Consider the following 19,491-nt stretch of genomic DNA (forward strand, 5'->3'; position numbering starts at 1 on the left):
TTAAAGGGAACATATATAATTTTGTCCTTCCAGGGTTGGTAAGGGAGGTGGAGGAAGTGAAGGAGGTGAAGGAGGTGAAGGTAGTGAAGGAGGTGAAGGAGGTGGAGGAAGTTGTAGAGCTCTTTGTAAAGGTTGCAGACCTTGTAGGAGAGATGTTTGGTCCTTGAGGAGGAACCTTAGAGGTGAAGGGTCCTTGAGGCTGGAGGTGACCTCGTGGTGCTTGTATGGGTCTGTAGGCAAACTGAGGTCTGTGGTCCTCAGAGAATCTGGGGTTTCAGGAGTGTTGTGGTCGTTGAGATGTTGAAGGAGTTTCTGAGGAGGTTGTAGAACATTGAGGTTTAGGTTCATTGAAGAGAGTGAACCTTCTGGAGGAGGTTAAACTAAGAGTGCTTCTGTCCTTTAGGAAGCTAGAGACCCAGAACTGGTTGTAACTGAAATGTTTTGAGTTTGAATTTAAAATCACTTTAAATTTAATTCAGTCTTCATGTTATTATTAAAACAAATGTGCAGCTATAACCAGTAGCTTGGCGCTCAATATAAAACAAACGAATAGACTTACTTTATTAATTACAATCATTGTTTATGAAACATCAGACTCTCCATTTTTACTTTGATGTTTGGCCAACAAACAGTAAAGTGTAAGTCGCTTTATTATAATTCTATATTTAACTTCAAATGGCAGATGTAAGATATGTGGTTCATTTATTTTTGTAAGAATAAGAATGAAAAGAGGAATAAAGTGATTCTACAGAAATAATCCAGTTTGCTGTGATAGCATTTTGGCGCCATCTGCTGGCTGTAACTTGGCTGTGACTACAACCCGTCGAATGTCCTCACAACCTGAAAGAACATTTCATTTTTAAGGAACAATCTTGAATAATCACGTCTCTGTAGTAACTATAGATGTAGAGGCCTTGTAGTAAATAGACCAGTAAATAAATAGTGTCCTTGAGGAGGTTCTGGGTCCTTGAGTAAAATGAATGGACATAGAAAATGCTTCTGAGGTTCCTGTGAGGGTCCACTCGTCCTTCAAGAGACTTTAACGTGCTTAAAGACATAGTTGGAGTCCACGAGGACGTCTGGAGCTTCACAGAGGATACCTCAATCCTCAGAGTTCGTTAAAGCATTGTGTCACTGAAGAGGTTGTAGACTCCATGCAGAAGCTCAAGGGACCTAAGAGGGACGGTTGAAGTCCTTGAGGAGGCTGTAGCCGTCTCTTACAAGGATGTGAGGTCTTTAGATTTAAGGGTCCTTGAATGGATGTCACCGGAACGGGCTGGGTTCTAAAGGGAGGCGGCAGGAGGCCTTGATCCAGGAAGTGAGTTTGAGGAGTCTTTGACTAGTGTGTTAGAGAAAGTAAGTGTTTGAAGGAGGGGGGTTGTCAGGGTCCTTGAGGAGGATGGACGGGTAGAACTGTCCTTGAGGAGGTTGAAGAAGAAGAAGGTCTCAGTTTGTTGGTGCACATCTATCATATTTAGTTTGTATGAAAGTGCAGGACATGATGTTTTTGTTTCTGAACTACGACAACACTCAGCATTAGTGGAAACATGTGAAAACTCTTTCTTCTTCTTCTCCCAGTCGGATCCGAGCTGAATCAGTATTCTGTCTTCTGCGTCTTCAGCATTAAAGTGAACCGACAGCACAGAAAGTGTTTTTAATCCTCCGTCTTGTACGTTGAGGTAATAACGTCAGAGTAATTGTGCCTCGGGGGGGCGGCCGGCTGATTGACAGCTCATTTAAGAAGACACGGTCAAGGAGATGAGAGGCGAGGCTCAGAAACAGGAAGTTAATGAAGCTGCAGGGGAGATGGACAGGTACAACATCACTGATACACACGTCTGTCTCCTGGAAACTGAAATCTCATTTTGTAAAACACGACAGCGCTGATTCAACCGTTTTCTCTGAGGACAAAACAACGAAGGAAAATCATCCATTCACCTAAAAACTTTGAGACAGAAATTAGTGGAGTTTATGAAAATAATCGGCCTCAGCTGGATTTCAGAGTTTACACTTAAAGGGATTTTCAAAAGAAGCCTTGAAGAGGTTTTTATTGAGACAGGGCAGAGACCAAACCAGAGCGAGAGAGACGGAGTGAGAGAGACGGAGTGAGAGACACTGTGGGAGACAGACAGACAGAAGGAGGACAGACAGGTAGAAGAGAGACATGTCTCTGTAGAGTTAATCTGTTTGAGATAAGACTCTAAGACTTTGAGCAGCAGAAGAAATCTGAAATCCAGAGCATCACATTTCCATAATCTGCCTCATATCCTAACAAGCAGCCCCCCCATCACGCTCCCCCTCCCATCATGCACCTGGCCTCTGACACATTACCATAATCCATCGAGCCTGCACAGACACTGAGATGTGTTTTTGTGAGGAAGTGAAGCTGTAACATGTCAACTAACTTTTTAAAGCACTTCCATCTCACTTCAACGACTAAAATCTTCATTCAAACCTGTTTCTGGACAATTTGACCTCATTTAAATTTAAATTTTGGAACTGAATTGATTATATATCACGATTAAAGTGTAAAAATACAAATCGTCTTTTCTGTAAGTAAATAGGGATATTTTTTATTAGTGTGGCCTCTTGTTGTTGTTTCGTCATTTTCCATCTCTGTATTTTAACCCCTCAACGATGACTCGAGTATGAATTAAAGGTTGAAAGAGAAGTTCTGTGTTTCAGCATCGAACTTGTGATGTCTGCAGACTCTTCTTCCTACATATGAAATAACTGCAGTTCCAGTAACGTGCAGTTTGACTTGTTGGTCTCGTCCCTGCACTGATACTGGACCTGAAGCAGGAACCCAGCAGCAGGTTAAACTCAAAGTGAATCCAGCAGCCGTCAGTCAGACGGGTCGGCCGCTCTCTGTCCTGTCAGCAGCCGCTCCACTGCAGCTCCTCACATTAAAGTTGCATGAAGCCAAAGTCTGTTAAGCAGATTTACTCCCCTCTCCCTCCCTCTCTCTCTCCTCTGATGGCGTTCTGCAGGTTTCACTTTCCCCTGAGTCGCTTTCTGCTCGTTTGTGTCGTCCATCTTTCAAACGTCTCTGCTGCTCATGAGCTTCACCGTCAGCTGGACAAATGAATCCAGAAGAGAACGTGTGCTCTCACGAGTCCTAATGATCCCCTGGAGTGTTTTGAAATGTGGTTTCATTACTTTGACCTCGGTGAAGGATCTGAACACTACTGCTCTGGGGTGTAATGAACAAAGTGGCCTGTAGAGGGTGCTAGCATGACTTCAGACTCTCTTGTTCTCTCATCTACTCAAATGTGAACAACGCACAATTTATTATCAGTAATTGTGCGTTAAAAGACAATTAATTCTCTAATTGTGATTTCTGCTGTGGTTCCTAATGGACTCTCTGAGTTTTTAAGATTTAAAACAAAAAGAAGGAAATTTGATACGTTTAAAGGTCAAAGTGAGTCGGGAGAATAAGGTTGATTCTTCTCCCGAACCATATGTAATATGGTTCTTACATATGTTCGATCACTAAAATCATAAAGTTTGATATTCTGCTCTGTAATTTTAAGTATAAGGTCAGATGTATAAATACCTCAAAATTAAACTGCACCTCAGAGATGAACTGACCTTCAGGAATAATTGTTGTTTTAAAATCTCTCAGTATAACGTTAATTATTGATGATTTCAGGTGCCGGTAGTTTTATAGAATTCAGACGAGGTTAGGCTAAAGTTTCCCTTTGTTTCCAGTCTTTGTGCTAAGCTAAGCTAAGCTGTGGCTGTCCAAGTCCCAGTGGCATCGATCTTATCAAACGCTAATAACTGTGTTTCCTCAAATGTCAAACCTTTCCTTTATAGATTCACTTTAGTATTTAAATCACATCATTCAAATAAAGATGTAGTAAACAAACTGTGTGGTTTTAAACGCCCTGCAGCACGTTGATGGTTTGTGGTTCTGTGCAGAATCACAGATGACAGAGTGTGTGTACGATTATTATAACTCAGAAGAATTTCCCACCTGGGCGTTGTCACGTAGTTCAGTTAAAAGCTGGTATGAGGACTTTGCTCTGACTTGTTACAGGAAGTGTGACGCACTGGTTCTTATAAACGCTGAGTTTGACAGAGGAGGACGACGAGGAAAAGTCTCACTTTTGACTGGATATAAAAACAGACAGGGTCATTTCCACTAGCTCGAGCTGCTGGAGACAGAAACTCAGTTTCACATGGGAGACAGCAAACTTCAGTAAGTGACTTTAACTGTATTTAATATTGTTATTTAGTTATTTTTAATAATGTTTGTTTCACTTTGATTACGAGTCTTGTGAAGTCCTCACTATTTGTCAAAGTTAGATTATATCACGACAACAGAAATGATTCTAATTGGCTGACGGGAGCTGGTCAATGTCTTGGTGTAAACTAAAGTTTAATCTCATTAAAGAATCGACAGGAAAACAAAATGTATTTTCAATATTAGAATAACTGATTATCTCTGATCTTTAAATAGCTGTTAACCATAGGAACAAAGGTGAGACACCAAACCCAATTAATTGTTGTGCATTAATGCATCAAACGTGATACCATAGGATGGTGTGCCTTTCGGAATTCAATATATTTGGTCATAAAAATAAAATATTAAATATGAATACTAAATCATAACTTTAACTGATTAAAGTTACTTCGGGGCACCTCCCTTCAAAGGAAGGGAAAAATCAGCCAATTTATTGAATAAGTCTCATAAAAGTAATAACTACAGCTTTTGAACTCTGATTAACAATTAAATAAAAAAAATAAAACTATCATCAAAATTACCATTTAGATATTTAGCTAAGTTGAAGGATATGGAGTTCTTGACAGTGTAGAGGTTGGCAAAGTTCACTTATGCAACATTAAGGAAAAAACATTTGTGAAAAAAACACAATTATTATGAATATGATAAAGCATAAAAACACATATTACTAATGGTGTACTTACTAAACACTAGGAGGAGTAACGTTGTTTGTCGAAGACAAAACACACAAAGAAGAGACGTCTTCTTCTTCGTCGACTGTTTATTTACATCGCCACTCCGGCTCCTCATAGCCTATTTCTGGCGGACCAATCGGCCAGTCAGTGAGGGGTTATACAAGTGGTCATACTTTCGGATATCTTCTGCCAAGTGCTCTTCTATTTGGTCCATATTCGTTCTTCTAAATCTTCCGTGATTTCCGCGTATTGTGGGGCATGAAACCGGAAACTAGACTCCGGACGGGATGTAGTAAGCAGACCAACCACAAGCCTTGCCGGCTGCGCGAGGCTCGCGTCGCTTTGTCGTAAAGTTAGAAAAATTGGCGGACGCACGCAAGCCGCAAGAGGGCACGCGAGGGGCGTGTTGCGTGTCTTGCGTTTACGGGTGCGTGTGTAAACCAGATTATAAATCGGCCTTTAGCCTAGTATAATTATTAAGCCCAGTTGTGTGACCCGTCCGTGAAAAGGGGAAAAAGGAAGTTGCAGTGCAGTTCGCAGTTCTGTGAAGTCGTCTTGCTGGTTGTGTGGCTCCTGCTCTAATGGTTCTGTTGAGCTGTGCAGCTCAGATGCTGGTTGAAGTTTTCCTGCAGGACATAGAGTCGCTACTAGGAGTTTGGTAGAGCTTGGGTTGCGAGGAGGTTTCCTTGGTGAGATGAGCTGGAAGCTGCACCTTTGTGCTCCTCTCGAAGAGTTGGATGGAAAGAGGAGATGTGAGCTGGAGCAGCCAGGCTTCTCCCCTCGGCGATGCAGGAACAGAGGCTGGACAGTCTTCTGCCCTCGGAGGGATTGTAGAAAAAGATAGAAGAGGGGGAGAACTGGCCTTATATTGGCCCGGTGACCTCACAGGTCATGAGCCCAGAGTGAGCAGCAGAAGTTGAAACTTGTGTCTCCTGTTGGTTTTCAGACCTCTGTGTGAAGCTGAGTCATCCTGGGAGACTGAGTTCCTTTGCTCTGGTCTTCTCCAGAACAAAGGAACATGCAGTTTCAGGCTTTTGACTACCGAAGAGGCTGATGAGGAGGCCTTTGGTTTCACAAAAACCCTGTCCCAACATGCTTTACTCTCTCTCTCGTCTCTTTCATCTCGATATGTCTTTATACGCTGTGGGACTTCTGGTATGTGTGATCTGCACTGAGAGATAACAAGGAATCTTCTGTATTATTGTCCATTTAGGTTGAAATCTTGATGTTACCAAGTAGTTTTACTTTGTTACTTCCCACCTTGGATTTTCCATGATGGTGACAATTAAGTTGAAGTTGATGTCTTTTTTTAGGATCTTCCTGAAGTTCCTGTCGAGATGAGGAGGGAATAAAGATGGAGATTTGAGACGATCACCCATGAACCCACCTGGTAGCAGAGCACCACTCACAGAGCACAGACAGAATCTGTTTGAAGGCAACACGTCACAATGACAGTGAATATCAACCAATCATCATTAAGCTCCTGCTAAACACTGTAATGTTCCTGTGACTCTGCAGAGAAATCACATGGAGGAACCACAAATCAAAAATCCCCACAAGGACATGTTGAATTTAAAATTGAACAAAAGCACTATTGGAGATAAATGCTGGTTTTGCTAAGACTCTGTCTGGAACCCATTAGAAAAGTGGAAAACGTTTGTCTGAGCCAATCAGGAAGCAGCGATGGTGACAGTTGAGGATCTGCTTTTGAAAACCCTGGAGATGCTGGAACGTGATGATTTTAAGGCCTTCAAGTGGCACCTGCAGCAGGAGAAGCCGGAGGTCTACAGCGGCTTCGGCCCGATCCCGCGGTACAAGCTGGAGGAGGCGGACCGGATGGAAACAGTGACGCTGATGGTGCAGACATACTCCCATCACGCCGTGGAGCTGGTCGAGACGGTTTTAGGGAAGATGAGCATGTATGACCTGGCCCAGAAGCTGTCAGACAGGAGCTCAGAACTAAAAGGTAACATGTCGAAAGAAAGGAGATATTCTTAAAAACACTAAATCTTCATAAAATATCAACTGTAAATTGTAAAAAGAGGCATCTTGTGTTTTTGTAATAAGACACAGGAGCTTCCTCAATCACATCGTGGGATCCTCTTCTTCCTCGCAGCAGCAGACCTGAAGGTAAGATGTTCTTTGTGAGGCCAACATGACGAGCAGAGGAAGATGTTTCTGCAGATCTTTCTAAGAAGTCTGACTTTGTCCGTTTCTAATCCAGTTGACGGTCGGATGCCAAATGAAGCCTAGTGGGTCAAAGTGTTGGATCCAGACCGGCTCATAGCAAAGAGTGAAAGTAAAAAGATACACAACTAAGGTGACAGGTGAAAGCTCCATGAGTCTGAGCTTCATGGATCTGGATCAGTGGGTCAAACCCTCCGTGATCTTTTGATGACTGTTGTGCAGAAGTTAGTCTGTGAGGTCACAGTAACGCTCACTGTGCTGATAGACCAGGGGTCAGATCTGGCTTTACAGGCAGGGGTCAGGAATCTTAATTCATTGAAATGTGAGGAAACTGGATTTAAAGTGTCTCACGAACATCTGTCTGGTAGTTTCAGGTGATTTGGTCATTTTGTTTCTTGCAGATGTGGCGATGCACGAGCTTCAGCCTCTAGAGAAACCGATCGAACAGTTTCAACGTACGATGCAGACGCATTTCAGGAGCAGGTTCATGTGGGTTCAAGAGGGTATGGCCGAGAAGACAGAAGAGCAGTGCCTGAAGGACATCTTCATAGAGCTGTACATCACAGACGGGGGGGAAATGCGCATCAACGAACAGCATGAGATCATGCTGACCAGGAACTCCAGGACGGCAGCGGTGCTACCCATCAACCCCAGTGACATATTCAAGAGTCCCAAAGGTAAACCATTAAGAACAGTGCTGACGACTGGAGTTGCAGGAATTGGCAAAACAATCCTCGTGAAAAAGTTTGTGTTGGACTGGGTCGAGGGAAGGAAAAATCAAGATGTGCATCTGATATTCCCCTTTAGCTTCAGTGAACTGAATCAACTGAAGGGAAAACGGTTCAGCCTGGCAAAGCTGATTCATGAGAGCATCTGGGAAACCAGAGACATCACCGACGAACATCTGAACCTTATCTTTTCTAAACTACAGGCGTCAGGAAACTGCGACTTTAACAACAGTCGATATAAACTTCTGTTTGTGTTGGACGGATTGGATGAAAGCCGCCTTCAGATGGATTTGATGCGACGTGAACCTCAGCCACTTGATTTTGATGTGACACAGTCAATGTCAGTGGAGGTTCTGCTGACTGCCCTGATCAGTGGGAACCTGCTTCCCTCTGCCCGGGTGTGGATAACCACACGACCTGCAGCCGCCAGTCAGATCCATCGGGATTTTATCAAAAGAATGACCGTGGTGAGAGGATTCACTGACCCACAGAAGGAGGAGTACTTCAAGAAGAAATTCCCCGATGAGGTACAAGGCAGCAGAATCATCGCCCACATCAAGGCTTCACGAAGCCTGTTCATCATGTGTCACATCCCAGTTTTCTGCTGGATCACTTCCACAGTTTTGCAGGATGTTTTGAAAAGCAAAGCGAACTTAGATCTGCCCACAACGTTGACGGAGATGTACACAGAATTCCTGCTATATCAAATCACGCTGACAGGAGAGAGGTGTGGCACAACAAAGAGCATCAGGTACATCAAGTCCTTAGCAAAACTAGCATTCAACCGTTTGGAGAAGGGCAACCTCTTCTACGAGTCAGATCTGAAGGACAGCGGCATTAATTCACTCAAAGTGTCACAGAATGCTGGAGTGTTCACAGAGGTCTTTAAAGAGGTGCGTAAATGGAAGGACAACGATAAGAGGAAGATGTACCGCTTTGTCCATCTGACCCTTCAGGAGTATCTGGCTGCCCTGCATGTTGTGATGTCACTCATTAACGACAACAAGAACGTACTGTCGGAGAAGAAGCTGAAACTGGGAGATCTGTGTACGCTATGCAGGAGAAAACCCATAACTGAGGTCCACGAGATTGCAATTGAGAAAGCGCTGAGTTCAAATGGGCAGCTGGACTTGTTTCTACGCTTCCTCCTGGGTCTTTCCCTTCAGACCAATCAGGATCTTCTAAAGCGTCTGTTGAATACGTCCGAAGGGTTCCCTCAGACCGACCATCAACCCACGATCCAGTCCATCAAGGAGAGGATAAGGGAAAATACATCCCCAGAAAGGAGCATCAATCTATTCCACTGTCTTAATGAGTTGAAAGACGATGCCTTGGTGAATGAGATCCAGCAGAGCCAGAGTTCAGAAAGTGTGTCTGATAGAAATTTTTCTCCTGCTCAAGGAAAACAGAAAACTTCAGTAAGTGACTTTAACTGTATTTAATAATGTTATTTATTTATTTTTAGTATTGTTTGTTTCACTTTTGATTACGAGTCTTGTGAAGTCCTCACTATTTGTCAAAGTTTGATTATATCACGACAACAGAAATGATTCTAATTGGCTGAAGGGAGCTGGCAAATGTCTTGGTGTAAACAACAGCTTAACCTTATTATAGATTCGACAGGAAAACAAACTGTATTTTGAATATTAGAATAAGTGATTATCTCTGACCTTTAAATAGCCGTAAACCATACTAACAAAGTTGAGACACCACATGCACAATTAAACTGTTTTATGGTCTGAACTGTTTATGACCTGAAACTGCCAGGGCCTTTTGCCACTTGTTTACCCACCACAGGAAGGAGTGTATGTTTCTGCTTATCACCTTAGGAAACACATGTGAATCAGTTGTGTGAGTTTAGATTCCTCTCCTTCCAGCGCCTCCGGAACCAGTCTGGATCGGTTCAGAGAGACGGCCTTAGTCCTCCTATATAAGATCTTTGCATTTGACTGTTCTCCATCTTCACTCTGAGATCCTTAGGACTCTCTGTGTTGATCCTTTCTGCAGAATGTCTATTCTATTGGAGATAAACACTGGTTTTTCTAAGACTTAGAAGACAAAGCTCTGTATTGAACCCATTAAAAAAGTCAAAAACGATTGTCTCATCCAATCAGGAAGCAGCGATGGTGATGGTTGTGAAACTGCTCTTGGAAACCCTGGAGAGGCTGACAAATGAAGATTTTGAGGCCTTCCGGTGGCACCTGCAGCTGCTGGGGATCTACAGCGACTTCACCCAGATCCCGTGGTACAAGCTGCAAAAGGCGGAACGGATGGAAACAGTGACGCTGATGGTGCAGACATACTCCCATCAGGCCGTGGAGCTGGCCAAGATGGTTTTAGGGAAGATGAACATGAATGAACTGGTCCAGAAACTGTCAGACAGGAGCTGAGAACTAAAAGATAACACATGGAAAGACAAAGAGATAATCCTCAAAACGCTAAATCTTGACATTAAGAACTTGATTTTCATATCATGAGCAAGAATTTATATGAATTGAATAAATTCAGTGAATTGCCGGCAGCACCGAGTTAAGAGTGATGATAACTTTTTGCTTTGTGCGACTGAATTGTGCTGTAATGATGTAAAAAAGTAATTTGCCCTCAGGTCCTTCTGTCTTGTAAAGAAGCCAAATGAATAAATAAAGTTTAACTTGCTAACTATCTCACTGAGTTTATTATTGAATGTGATTTCAGTTCATTTAATGTCTCATCAGGCGGCTCCCCTCAGTGCAGATTCATGCTTTAATTTTAAGTATAAAGTCAGATGTATAAATACCTCAGAATTAAACTGCACCTCACAGATGAACTGACCTTCAGGAATAATTGTTGTTTTAAAATCTCTCAGTATTACGTTAATTATTGATGATTTCAGGTGAAGGTACGTTTATTGCCTTCAGATGAGGTTTGGCTAATGTTTCCCTTTGTTTCTAGTCTTTGTGCTAAGCTAAGCCAAGCTGTGGCTGTCCAAGTCCCATTGGCATCGATATTATCAAACGCTAATAACTGCGTTCCTCAAATGTCAAACTTTTCCTTTATAGATTCACTTTAGTATTTAAATCACATCATTAAAATAAAGAAGCAGTAAACAAACTGTTTGGTTTAAACGCCCTGCAGCACGTTGATGGTTTGTGGTTCTACACAGCGTCTCTCAGCCAATCAGTGGACGACACAGAGCGTTTGGTGGGATGTTCAGAGCAAATTGATTCTTCCTCAGAGAAGAAGAATCACAGATGACAGAGTGTGTGTGTGTGATTATTAATATAGAATATCAGCAGTTGGTGCTGATGGATGATTAACATTTTATCTGCAGCTTGAAGAGATCCACAGTCAATGCTCAGAATAAAAGGTCTTCAACCACCGACCCATGAGCAGGGTGCTGCAGCTGCGTGGGCCCACCGCCCGAGTAGAAAGGCGTCCGGCTCAGGTGCTAAGCAAGCCGAGTGGAAGGTGTTAAGCTCTGTGGTGCTGTAAAGTCTGGAGTAAGAGAAGAGCTGGTGAAAAGGGGCGGGAGCAGGTTCAGTGCAGTGTCATGCAGAGAGAATGTTGGAGACGTGAGAGGGAGGAAACCTTCAGCCTCGTTCAAGGCCTGTAGAGAAAACGATGAAGTATCTGATCGATACTCAATAGTTTATAACTCAGAAGAATTTCCCACCTGGGCATTGATGTCATGTAGTTTCCATTCAAGGACTTTGCTCCGACTCATTACTGGATGTGTGACGCACTGGTTTTTACAAACGTTGATAAGACTCTTACAAGAAGTTTGACAGAGGAGGAGAAGTCTCACATTTGACTGGATATAAAAACAGACAGGGTCATTTCCACCAGCTCGAGCTGCTGGAGACAGAAACTCAGTTTCACCTGGAAAACAACAAACTTCAGTAAGTGACTTTAACTGTATTTAATATTGTTATTTAGTTATTTTTAATAATGTTTGTTTCAATTTTGATTACGGGTCTTGTGAAGTCCTCAATATTTTTCAAAGTTAGATTATATCACAACAGAAATGATTCTAATTGGCTGACGGGAGCTGGCAATTGTCTTGGTGTAAACAACAGTTTAAACTCATTAAAAAAATCGACAGGAAAACAAACTGTATTTTCAATATTAGAATAAGTGATTTTCTCTGACCTTTAAATAGTAACAAAAGGTGAGACACCACACACATTTACTTGTTGTGCAAAAATGCATCAAACGTGATACCATAGAATGGTGTGCCTGCATTCAATAAATTTGGTCATCAAAATAAAATATTAAATATTAATATTAAATCATAACTTTAACTGGTTAAAGTTACTTCAGGGCACCACCCTTCAAAGGACGGGAAAAGATAGCCAATTTATTGATTAAGTCTCATGAAAGTACTAACTAGAAATTTGGAACTCTGATTAACAATTAAATGAATAACTATAATCAAAATGACCATTTAGATAGTTAGCTAATTTGAACATTTGTGAAAGAAAAACTTTTATTATAAATATAATAAAGTATAAAAACACAAATTACTAACAGTGTACTTATTAAACAAAGATGTGTATGTGAGTGTGTGCATCTGTGTGAGTCAGCGTTCTTCCAAAATGGCGGCTGGCCAAAAAGATAACACCTTCCTCAACATGCTTTCAAAATGGTGGCTGGCCAACCTAAAGATAACGCGTGCCCCCCCCCCCCCCCCCCATTTGAATGTTTACGACATGTAGCGGGTTTCAGAGCTAATTAGGTGAAGAGATATGCAATGTGAGTGAAATGCAAAGAAAGACTGAAGATCATAACTAACATTAACGTTCAAATAATTTGTAACCACAATATAACAACACATATCAAACTTATAAACATCACACAGAATCGAATAAACAGTCTAGCTTAGCCTAGTATAATTATTAAGCCCAGTTGTGTCACCCGTCCGTGAAAAGGGGAAAAAGGAAGTTGCAGTGCAGTTCGCAGTTCTGTGAAGTCGTCTTGCTGGTTGTGTGGCTCCTGCTCTAATAGTTCTGTTGAGCTGTGCAGCTCAGATGCTGGTTTCAGTTTTCCTGCAGGACATCGAGTCGCCACTAGGAGTTTGGTAGAGCTTGGGTTGCGAGGAGGTTTCCCCGGTGAGATGAGCTGGAAGCTGCACCTTTGTGCTCCTCTCGAAGAGTTGGATGGAAAGAGAAGATGTGAGCTGGAGCAGCCAGGCTTCTCCCCTCGGCGATGCAGGAAGAGAGGCTGGACAGTCTTCTGCGCTCGGAGGGATTGTAGAAAAAGATAGAAGAGGGGGAGAACTGGCCTTATATTGGCCCGGTGACCTCACAGGTCATGAGCCCAGAGTGAGCAGCAGAAGTTGAAACTTGTGGCTCCTGTTGGTTTTCAGACCTCTGTGTGAAGCTGAGTCATCCTGGGAGACTGAGTTCCTTTGCTCTGGTCTTCTCCAGAACAAAGGAACATGAGGTTTCAGGCTTTTGACTACCGAAGAGGCTGATGAGGAGGCCTTTGGTTTCACAAAAACCCTGTCCCAACATACTTTACTTCCTCTCTCGTGTCTCTACTTTTTTACGCTGTAGAACTTCTGGTATGTGTGATCTGCACTGAGAGATAACAAGGAATCTTCTGTGCTATTGTCCATTTAGGTTGAAATCTGTCTTGATGTTAGTAAGTATTTGTACTTTGTTACTTCCCACCTTGGATTTTCCATAATGGTGAAGTTGATTTTTTTTTTTTTAAGGGGGCATCTTGAAGTTCCTGTCGAGATGAAGAGGGAATAAAGATTGAGATTTAAGACGATCACCCCTGAACCCACCTGATAGCACTACACCACTCACACAGCACAGACAGAATCTGTTTGAAGGCAACACGTCCCAATGACAGTGAATATCGACCAATCATCATTAAGCTCCTGCTCAACACAGTAATGTTCCTGTGACTCTGTGTGAAACCCATTAGTAAAGAGGAAAACGATTGTCTGAGCCATTCAGGAAGCAGCGATGGTGACGAGTGAGGAACTGCTCTTGGAAACCCTGGAGATGCTGGTACGTGATGATTTTAAGGCCTTCAAGTGGCACCTGCTGCTGCCGGGGATCTACAGCGGCTGCACCCCGATCCCGCGGTACAAGCTGCAGAAGGCGGACCGGATGGAAACAGTGACGCTGATGGTGCAGACATACTCCCATCACGCCGTGGAGCTGGCCAAGATGGTTTTAGAGAAGATGAGCATGTATGACCTGGCCCAGAAGCTGTCAGACAGGAGCTCAGAACTAAAAGGTAACACATGGAAAGAAAGGAGATATTCTTCAAAACGCAAAATCTTCATATAATATCAACTGTAAATTGTAAAAAAAAACATCTTGTTTTTTGTAATAAAACACAGGAGTTTCCTCGATCCCATCACCGGCTCCTCCTCTTCCTCGCCGTCAAGCCAGCAGCAGCAGACCTGAAGGTAAGATGTTCTTTGTGAGGCCAACATGACGAGCAGAGGAAGATGTTTCTGCAGATCTTTCTAAGAAGTCTGACTGTGTCAGTTTCTAATCCAGTTGACGGTCGGATGCCACATGAAGCCTAGTGGGTCAAAGTGTTGGATCCAGACCGGGTCTTAGCAAGGAGTGAAAGTAAAAAGATACACAAATAAGGTGACAGGTGAAAGCTCCATGAGTCTGAGCTTCAAGGATCTGGATCAGTGGGTCAATTCTCCGTGATCTTTTGGTGACTGTTGTGCAGAAGTTAGTCTGTGAGGTCACAGTAACGCTCACTGTGCTGATAGACCTGGGGTCAGATCTGGCTTTACAGGCAGGGATCAGGAATCTTAATTCATTGAAATGTGAGGAAACTGGATTTAAAGTGTATCACAACCATCGGTCTGGTGACTTCAGGTGATTTGGTCATTTTGTTTCTTGAAGATGTGGAGATGCAGGAGCTTCAGCCTCTAGAGAAACTGATCGAACCGTTTCAACGCACGATGCAGACGCATTTCCAGAGCAGGTTCATGTGTGTTCAAGAGGGTATGGCCGAGAAGACAGAAGAGCAGTGCCTGAAGGACATCTTCATAGAGCTGTACATCACAGAAGGGGGGGAAATGCACATCAACGAACAGCACGAGATCATGCTGACCAGGAACTCCAGGACGGCAGCGGTGCTACCCATCGACCCCAGTGACATATTCAAGAGTCCCATAGGTAAACCATTAAGCACAGTGCTGACGACTGGAGTTGCAGGAATTGGCAAAACGTTCCTCGTGAAAAAGTTTGTGTTGGACTGGGCCGAGGGAAGGAAAAATCAAGATGTGCATCTGATATTCCCCTTTAGCTTCAGTGAACTGAATCAACTGAAGGGGGAAAGGTTCAGCCTGGCAAAGCTGATTCATCGAAGTATCTGGGAAACCAAAGACATCACCGACGAACATCTGAACCTTATCTTTGCTAAACTACAGGCGTCAGGAAACTGCGACTTTAACAAAAGTCAATATAAACTTCTGTTTGTGTTGGACGGATTGGATGAAAGCCGCCTTCAGATGGATTTGACGCGACGTGAACCTCAGCCACTTGATTTTGATGTGACACAGTCGATGTCAGTGGAGGTTCTTCTGACTGCCCTGATCAGTGGGAACCTGCTTCCCTCTGCCCGGGTGTGGATAACCACACGACCTGCAGCCGCCAGTCAGATCCATCGGGATTTTATCAAAAGAATGACCGTGGTGAGAGGATTCACTGACCCACAGAAGGTGGAGTACTTCAAGAAGAAATTCCCCGAACAAGGCAGCAGAATCATCGCCCACATCAAGGCGTCACGAAGCCTGTTCATCATGTGTCACATCCCAGTTTTCTGTTGGATCACTTCCACAGTTTTGCAGGAGGTTTTGAAAAGCTCGAACTTAGATCTGCCAACAACGTTGACGGAGATGTACACAGTATTCCTGCTGTATCAAATCACGCTGACAGGAGAGAGGTGTGGCACAACAAAGAGCATCAGGTACATCAAGTCCTTAGCAAAACTAGCATTTGACCGTTTGGAGAAGGGCAACCTCTTCTACGAGACAGATCTGAAAGACAGTAGCATTAATTTACGCAAAGTGTCACGGAACGCTGGAGTGTTCACAGAAGTCTTTAATGAGGTGCACAAGTGGAAGGACAACGGTAAGGAGAAGATGTACCGCTTTGTCCATCTGACCCTTCAGGAGTATCTGGCTGCCCTGCATGTTGTGATGTCACTCATTAACAACAACAAGAACGTACTGTCGGAGCAGAAGCTGAAACTGGGAGATCTGTGTACGCTATGCAGGAGAAAACCCATAACTGAGGTCCACGAGATTGCAATTGAGAAAGCGCTGAGTTCAAATGGGCATCTGGACTTGTTCCTACGCTTCCTCCTGGGTCTTTCCCTGCCGACCAATCAGGATCTTCTAAAGCGTCTGCTGAATACGTCCAGAGGGTTCCCTCAGACTGACCATCAATCCACGATCCAGTCCATCAAGGAGAGGATAAGGGACAATACATCCCCAGAGAGGAGCATCAATCTATTCCACTGTCTTAATGAGTTGAAAGACGATGCCTTGGTGAAGGAGATCCAACAGAACCTGAGTTCAGGAAGTCTGTCTGCAAGCAATCTGTCTCCTGCTCACTGGTCGGCACTGGTCTTCATCCTCCTGTCATCGGAAGACACGCTGGAGGTGTTTGAATTGAAGAAATACTGTCCTTCAGAGGAAGGTCTCCTCAGGCTGATACCAGTGGTCAAGGCCTCCAACAAATCACTGTAAGTAGACAGAAAACTACAATCTTCAGCTGCATCAAAATGGGGTTTTATCTGTTTATTTAATCAGTTTTATCTGACCAATACCTTCTCAGGCTGAGTAGCTGCAGTCTATCGGAAAACATCTGTGAAGAACTGGGTTCGGTTCTCAGCTCCGACTCGTCTAAGCTGAGGGAGCTGGACCTGAGTGACAACGACCTGCAGGATTCAGGAGTGAACCATCTCTGTGTTGGACTGGAGAGTCCAAACTGTGTCCTGCAGAGTCTCAGGTGAGGATTCGTTAATTTCATCATCTGATGACCTTCACAAGCTGGTTGACACTCCTATGTGCTGTGTTTGTGTGCGTGCATGTGAGTGCGGACAAGGCCTCCAACAAATCACTGTAAGTAGACAGAAAACTACAATCCTCAGCTTATATCTGTTATTTAATCAGTTTGATATGACCAATACCTATTCAGGCTGAGTAGCTGCAATCTATCGAACAAAATCTGTAAAGAACTGGGTTCGGTTCTCAGCTCCGACTCGTGTAAGCTGAGGGAGCTGGACCTGAGTTACAACAACCTAAAGAATTCAGGAGTGAAGCTGCTTTGTGTTGGACTGGAGAGTCCAAACTGTGTCCTGCAGAGTCTCAGGTGAGGATTCGTTCATTTTATCATCTGATGCCCGTCATGAGCTAGTTGACACTCCTGTGTGTGTGTGTGTGTGTGTGTGTGTGTGTGTGTCTGTGAATGTGTTAGTAGACAGAAAACTACAATCCTCAGCTGAATCAAAATGTGGTTTTATCTGTTTATTTAATCAGTTTTATCTGAAAACCATCTCAGGCTGAGTAGCTGCAATCTATCAGACAAAATCTGTGAAGCTCTGGGTTCGGTTCTCAGCTCCGACTCGTCTAAGCTGAGGGAGCTGGACCTGAGTAACAACGACCTGCAGGATTCAGGAGTGAAGCTGCTTTGTGTTGGACTGGAGAGTCCAAACTGTGTCCTACAGAGTCTCAGGTGAGGATTCGTTCACTTCATCATGTGATGACCGTCACAAGCTGGTTGACACTCCTATGTGTGTGTGTGTGTGTGTGTGTGTGTGTGTGTGTGTAGGCTGTCAGGCTGTATGGTCTCTGAGAAAGGCTGCACCTCCCTGGCCTCGGCCCTGAGGACCAGCCACTCCAGCCTGAAAGAGTTGGACCTGAGCTTCAATCATCCCAGAGACTCGGGGGTGAAGGTGCTGACCGCTCTACTGAAGGATCCAAACTATCCACTGGAAACTCTCACGTATGAACTCACAGTGACAAACTCTTACTGAACAGAACCGGACGATTCCTCATCTGAACAGGAATCTGTTTCTTCCTGTAGCCTCGAGTTTTGTGGTGAGCAGAGACTGAAGCCTGGATTCAAGAAATGTAAGTTTACCGTCAATGGATTAAACTTTTACGTTTTATTTTTACAATACTTACAATTGAAAAGTGGAAGCTCCTGAAAAATTATATTCAGAGCTACAATGTACGTGACACTCAAAAAGACGTCAGTCAGTCAGGAATAAGGTGTGATGACAGAAAAAGTATCTATCTGTTATTTGACTTTTTAGTCCCGTCCATTAGGTTTATGTCCTCTCCTGCGCATGTCACAAAATGTAGAGCTGCTGCTTTGAATTCCCACATCAGACGTGTTGATGAACTGCTGCTGTTTCTTGTCTTGTCCATCAGACGTCTGTGAACTCGTCCTGGATGAAAACACGGCTCAGGAAAATCTCCAGCTCTCCGACAACTGCAGGACAGCGGCCGCCGTAAAGGAGAAGCAGCCGTACCGTCCCCACCTGGAGAGATTCGACTGCTGGCTGCAGGTGCTGGGCAGCACTGGACTGACTGGTCGTTGTTACTGGGAGGTCAAGTGGAAAGGCCAGGTTTACATTGCAGTGACGTACAAAGGAATCATACGGAAAGGAAGGGACTTCAGCGGTCTTGGTTCGAACCACCACTCCTGGACGCTTCTGTGTAAGAGTAACGGTGTCTACTCTGTCAAGCACGAAAACAAGACTACTCACCTTCAGCCTCAGTTCTCTCCGGCCTCGGACAGAGTGGCGGTCTTCCTGGACTTTCAGGCCGGCATTCTGTCCTTCTACAAAGTGACCTCTGAGGCACTGATCCATCTCCACACGTTCAATTCCACGTTCACGGAGCCTCTGTACCCCGCATTCGGGTTTTGGTTCAATTATCGATTTGTGAAAGCTGGGTCGTCAGTGTCTTTGTGTGAGATGGAAGACATCATCGACTTCTCTGTCTGCTGAGGGAACGCTGACACGCCGGGTTCATTCTGCAGATCTGTTTCCAGTGAGCCGACCGAGGGCGTCGTGTTCACGTCAGGTTTCACAGGGAGCGACTCACATGCACCGACATCAACTCAGCCTCGGACACTGACAAGCTCTGATCACAACTCACAAGGACAGATTGTAGAATAAAGAAAAGTCCAACACAGAAAACACAGATTCCTCAGTCCATCCTGTTAAATTCACTTAAGGTCATGTGACCTGCAGTCAGTGACATAAAGAACTTGATTTTCATATCGTGAACAACAATTTAAATGAACTGAATGAATCCAGTGAATTGCCAGCAGCACCGAGTTAAGAGTGATGATCTTTTTTTGCTTTGTGCGACTGAATTGTGCTGTAATGATGTAAAAAAGTAATTTGCCCTCAGGTCCTTCTGTCTTGTAAAGAAGCCAAATGAATAAATAAAGCTTAACTTGCTAAGTAACTCACTGAGTTTATTATTGAATGTGATTTCAGTTCATTTCATGTCTCATCAGGCGGCTCCTCTCAGTGCAGATTCATGCTGAGGACCTGAGAGCTGAATACATAAGCAAGTTGAGCAAGTGATTTAAAAATCTGTTTTGGATTGTGAGTCCGAGCCGGGTTGGGGGGGTGGGGGGATCCATGAGACCTGGATATTACAGCT

At 43.8% G+C, this 19,491-nt stretch overlaps 1 protein-coding gene across 1 annotated transcript; it reads left to right on the forward strand.

The window, feature by feature from the left end:
* The first annotated feature begins 4,061 nt into the window (after positions 1-4,061).
* On the forward strand, positions 4,062-18,824 carry LOC133949182 (NACHT, LRR and PYD domains-containing protein 3-like). The gene is made up of 14 exons (XM_062383382.1): positions 4,062-4,204; positions 6,237-6,889; positions 6,991-7,053; positions 7,512-9,256; positions 9,953-10,223; positions 13,776-14,069; positions 14,702-16,046; positions 16,080-16,550; positions 16,643-16,816; positions 17,006-17,179; positions 17,369-17,542; positions 17,639-17,812; positions 17,894-17,940; positions 18,244-18,824. The coding sequence occupies exons 2-14, from the start codon at positions 6,607-6,609 to the stop codon at positions 18,822-18,824; spliced, it is 5,796 nt and encodes a 1,931-aa protein (XP_062239366.1). The 5' UTR covers positions 4,062-4,204; positions 6,237-6,606.
* The last annotated feature ends 667 nt before the right edge of the window (positions 18,825-19,491 follow it).

This window comes from Platichthys flesus, chromosome 23, assembly GCF_949316205.1.
Source record: "Platichthys flesus chromosome 23, fPlaFle2.1, whole genome shotgun sequence".
In the NCBI taxonomy this organism is placed as follows: domain Eukaryota; kingdom Metazoa; phylum Chordata; class Actinopteri; order Pleuronectiformes; family Pleuronectidae; genus Platichthys; species Platichthys flesus.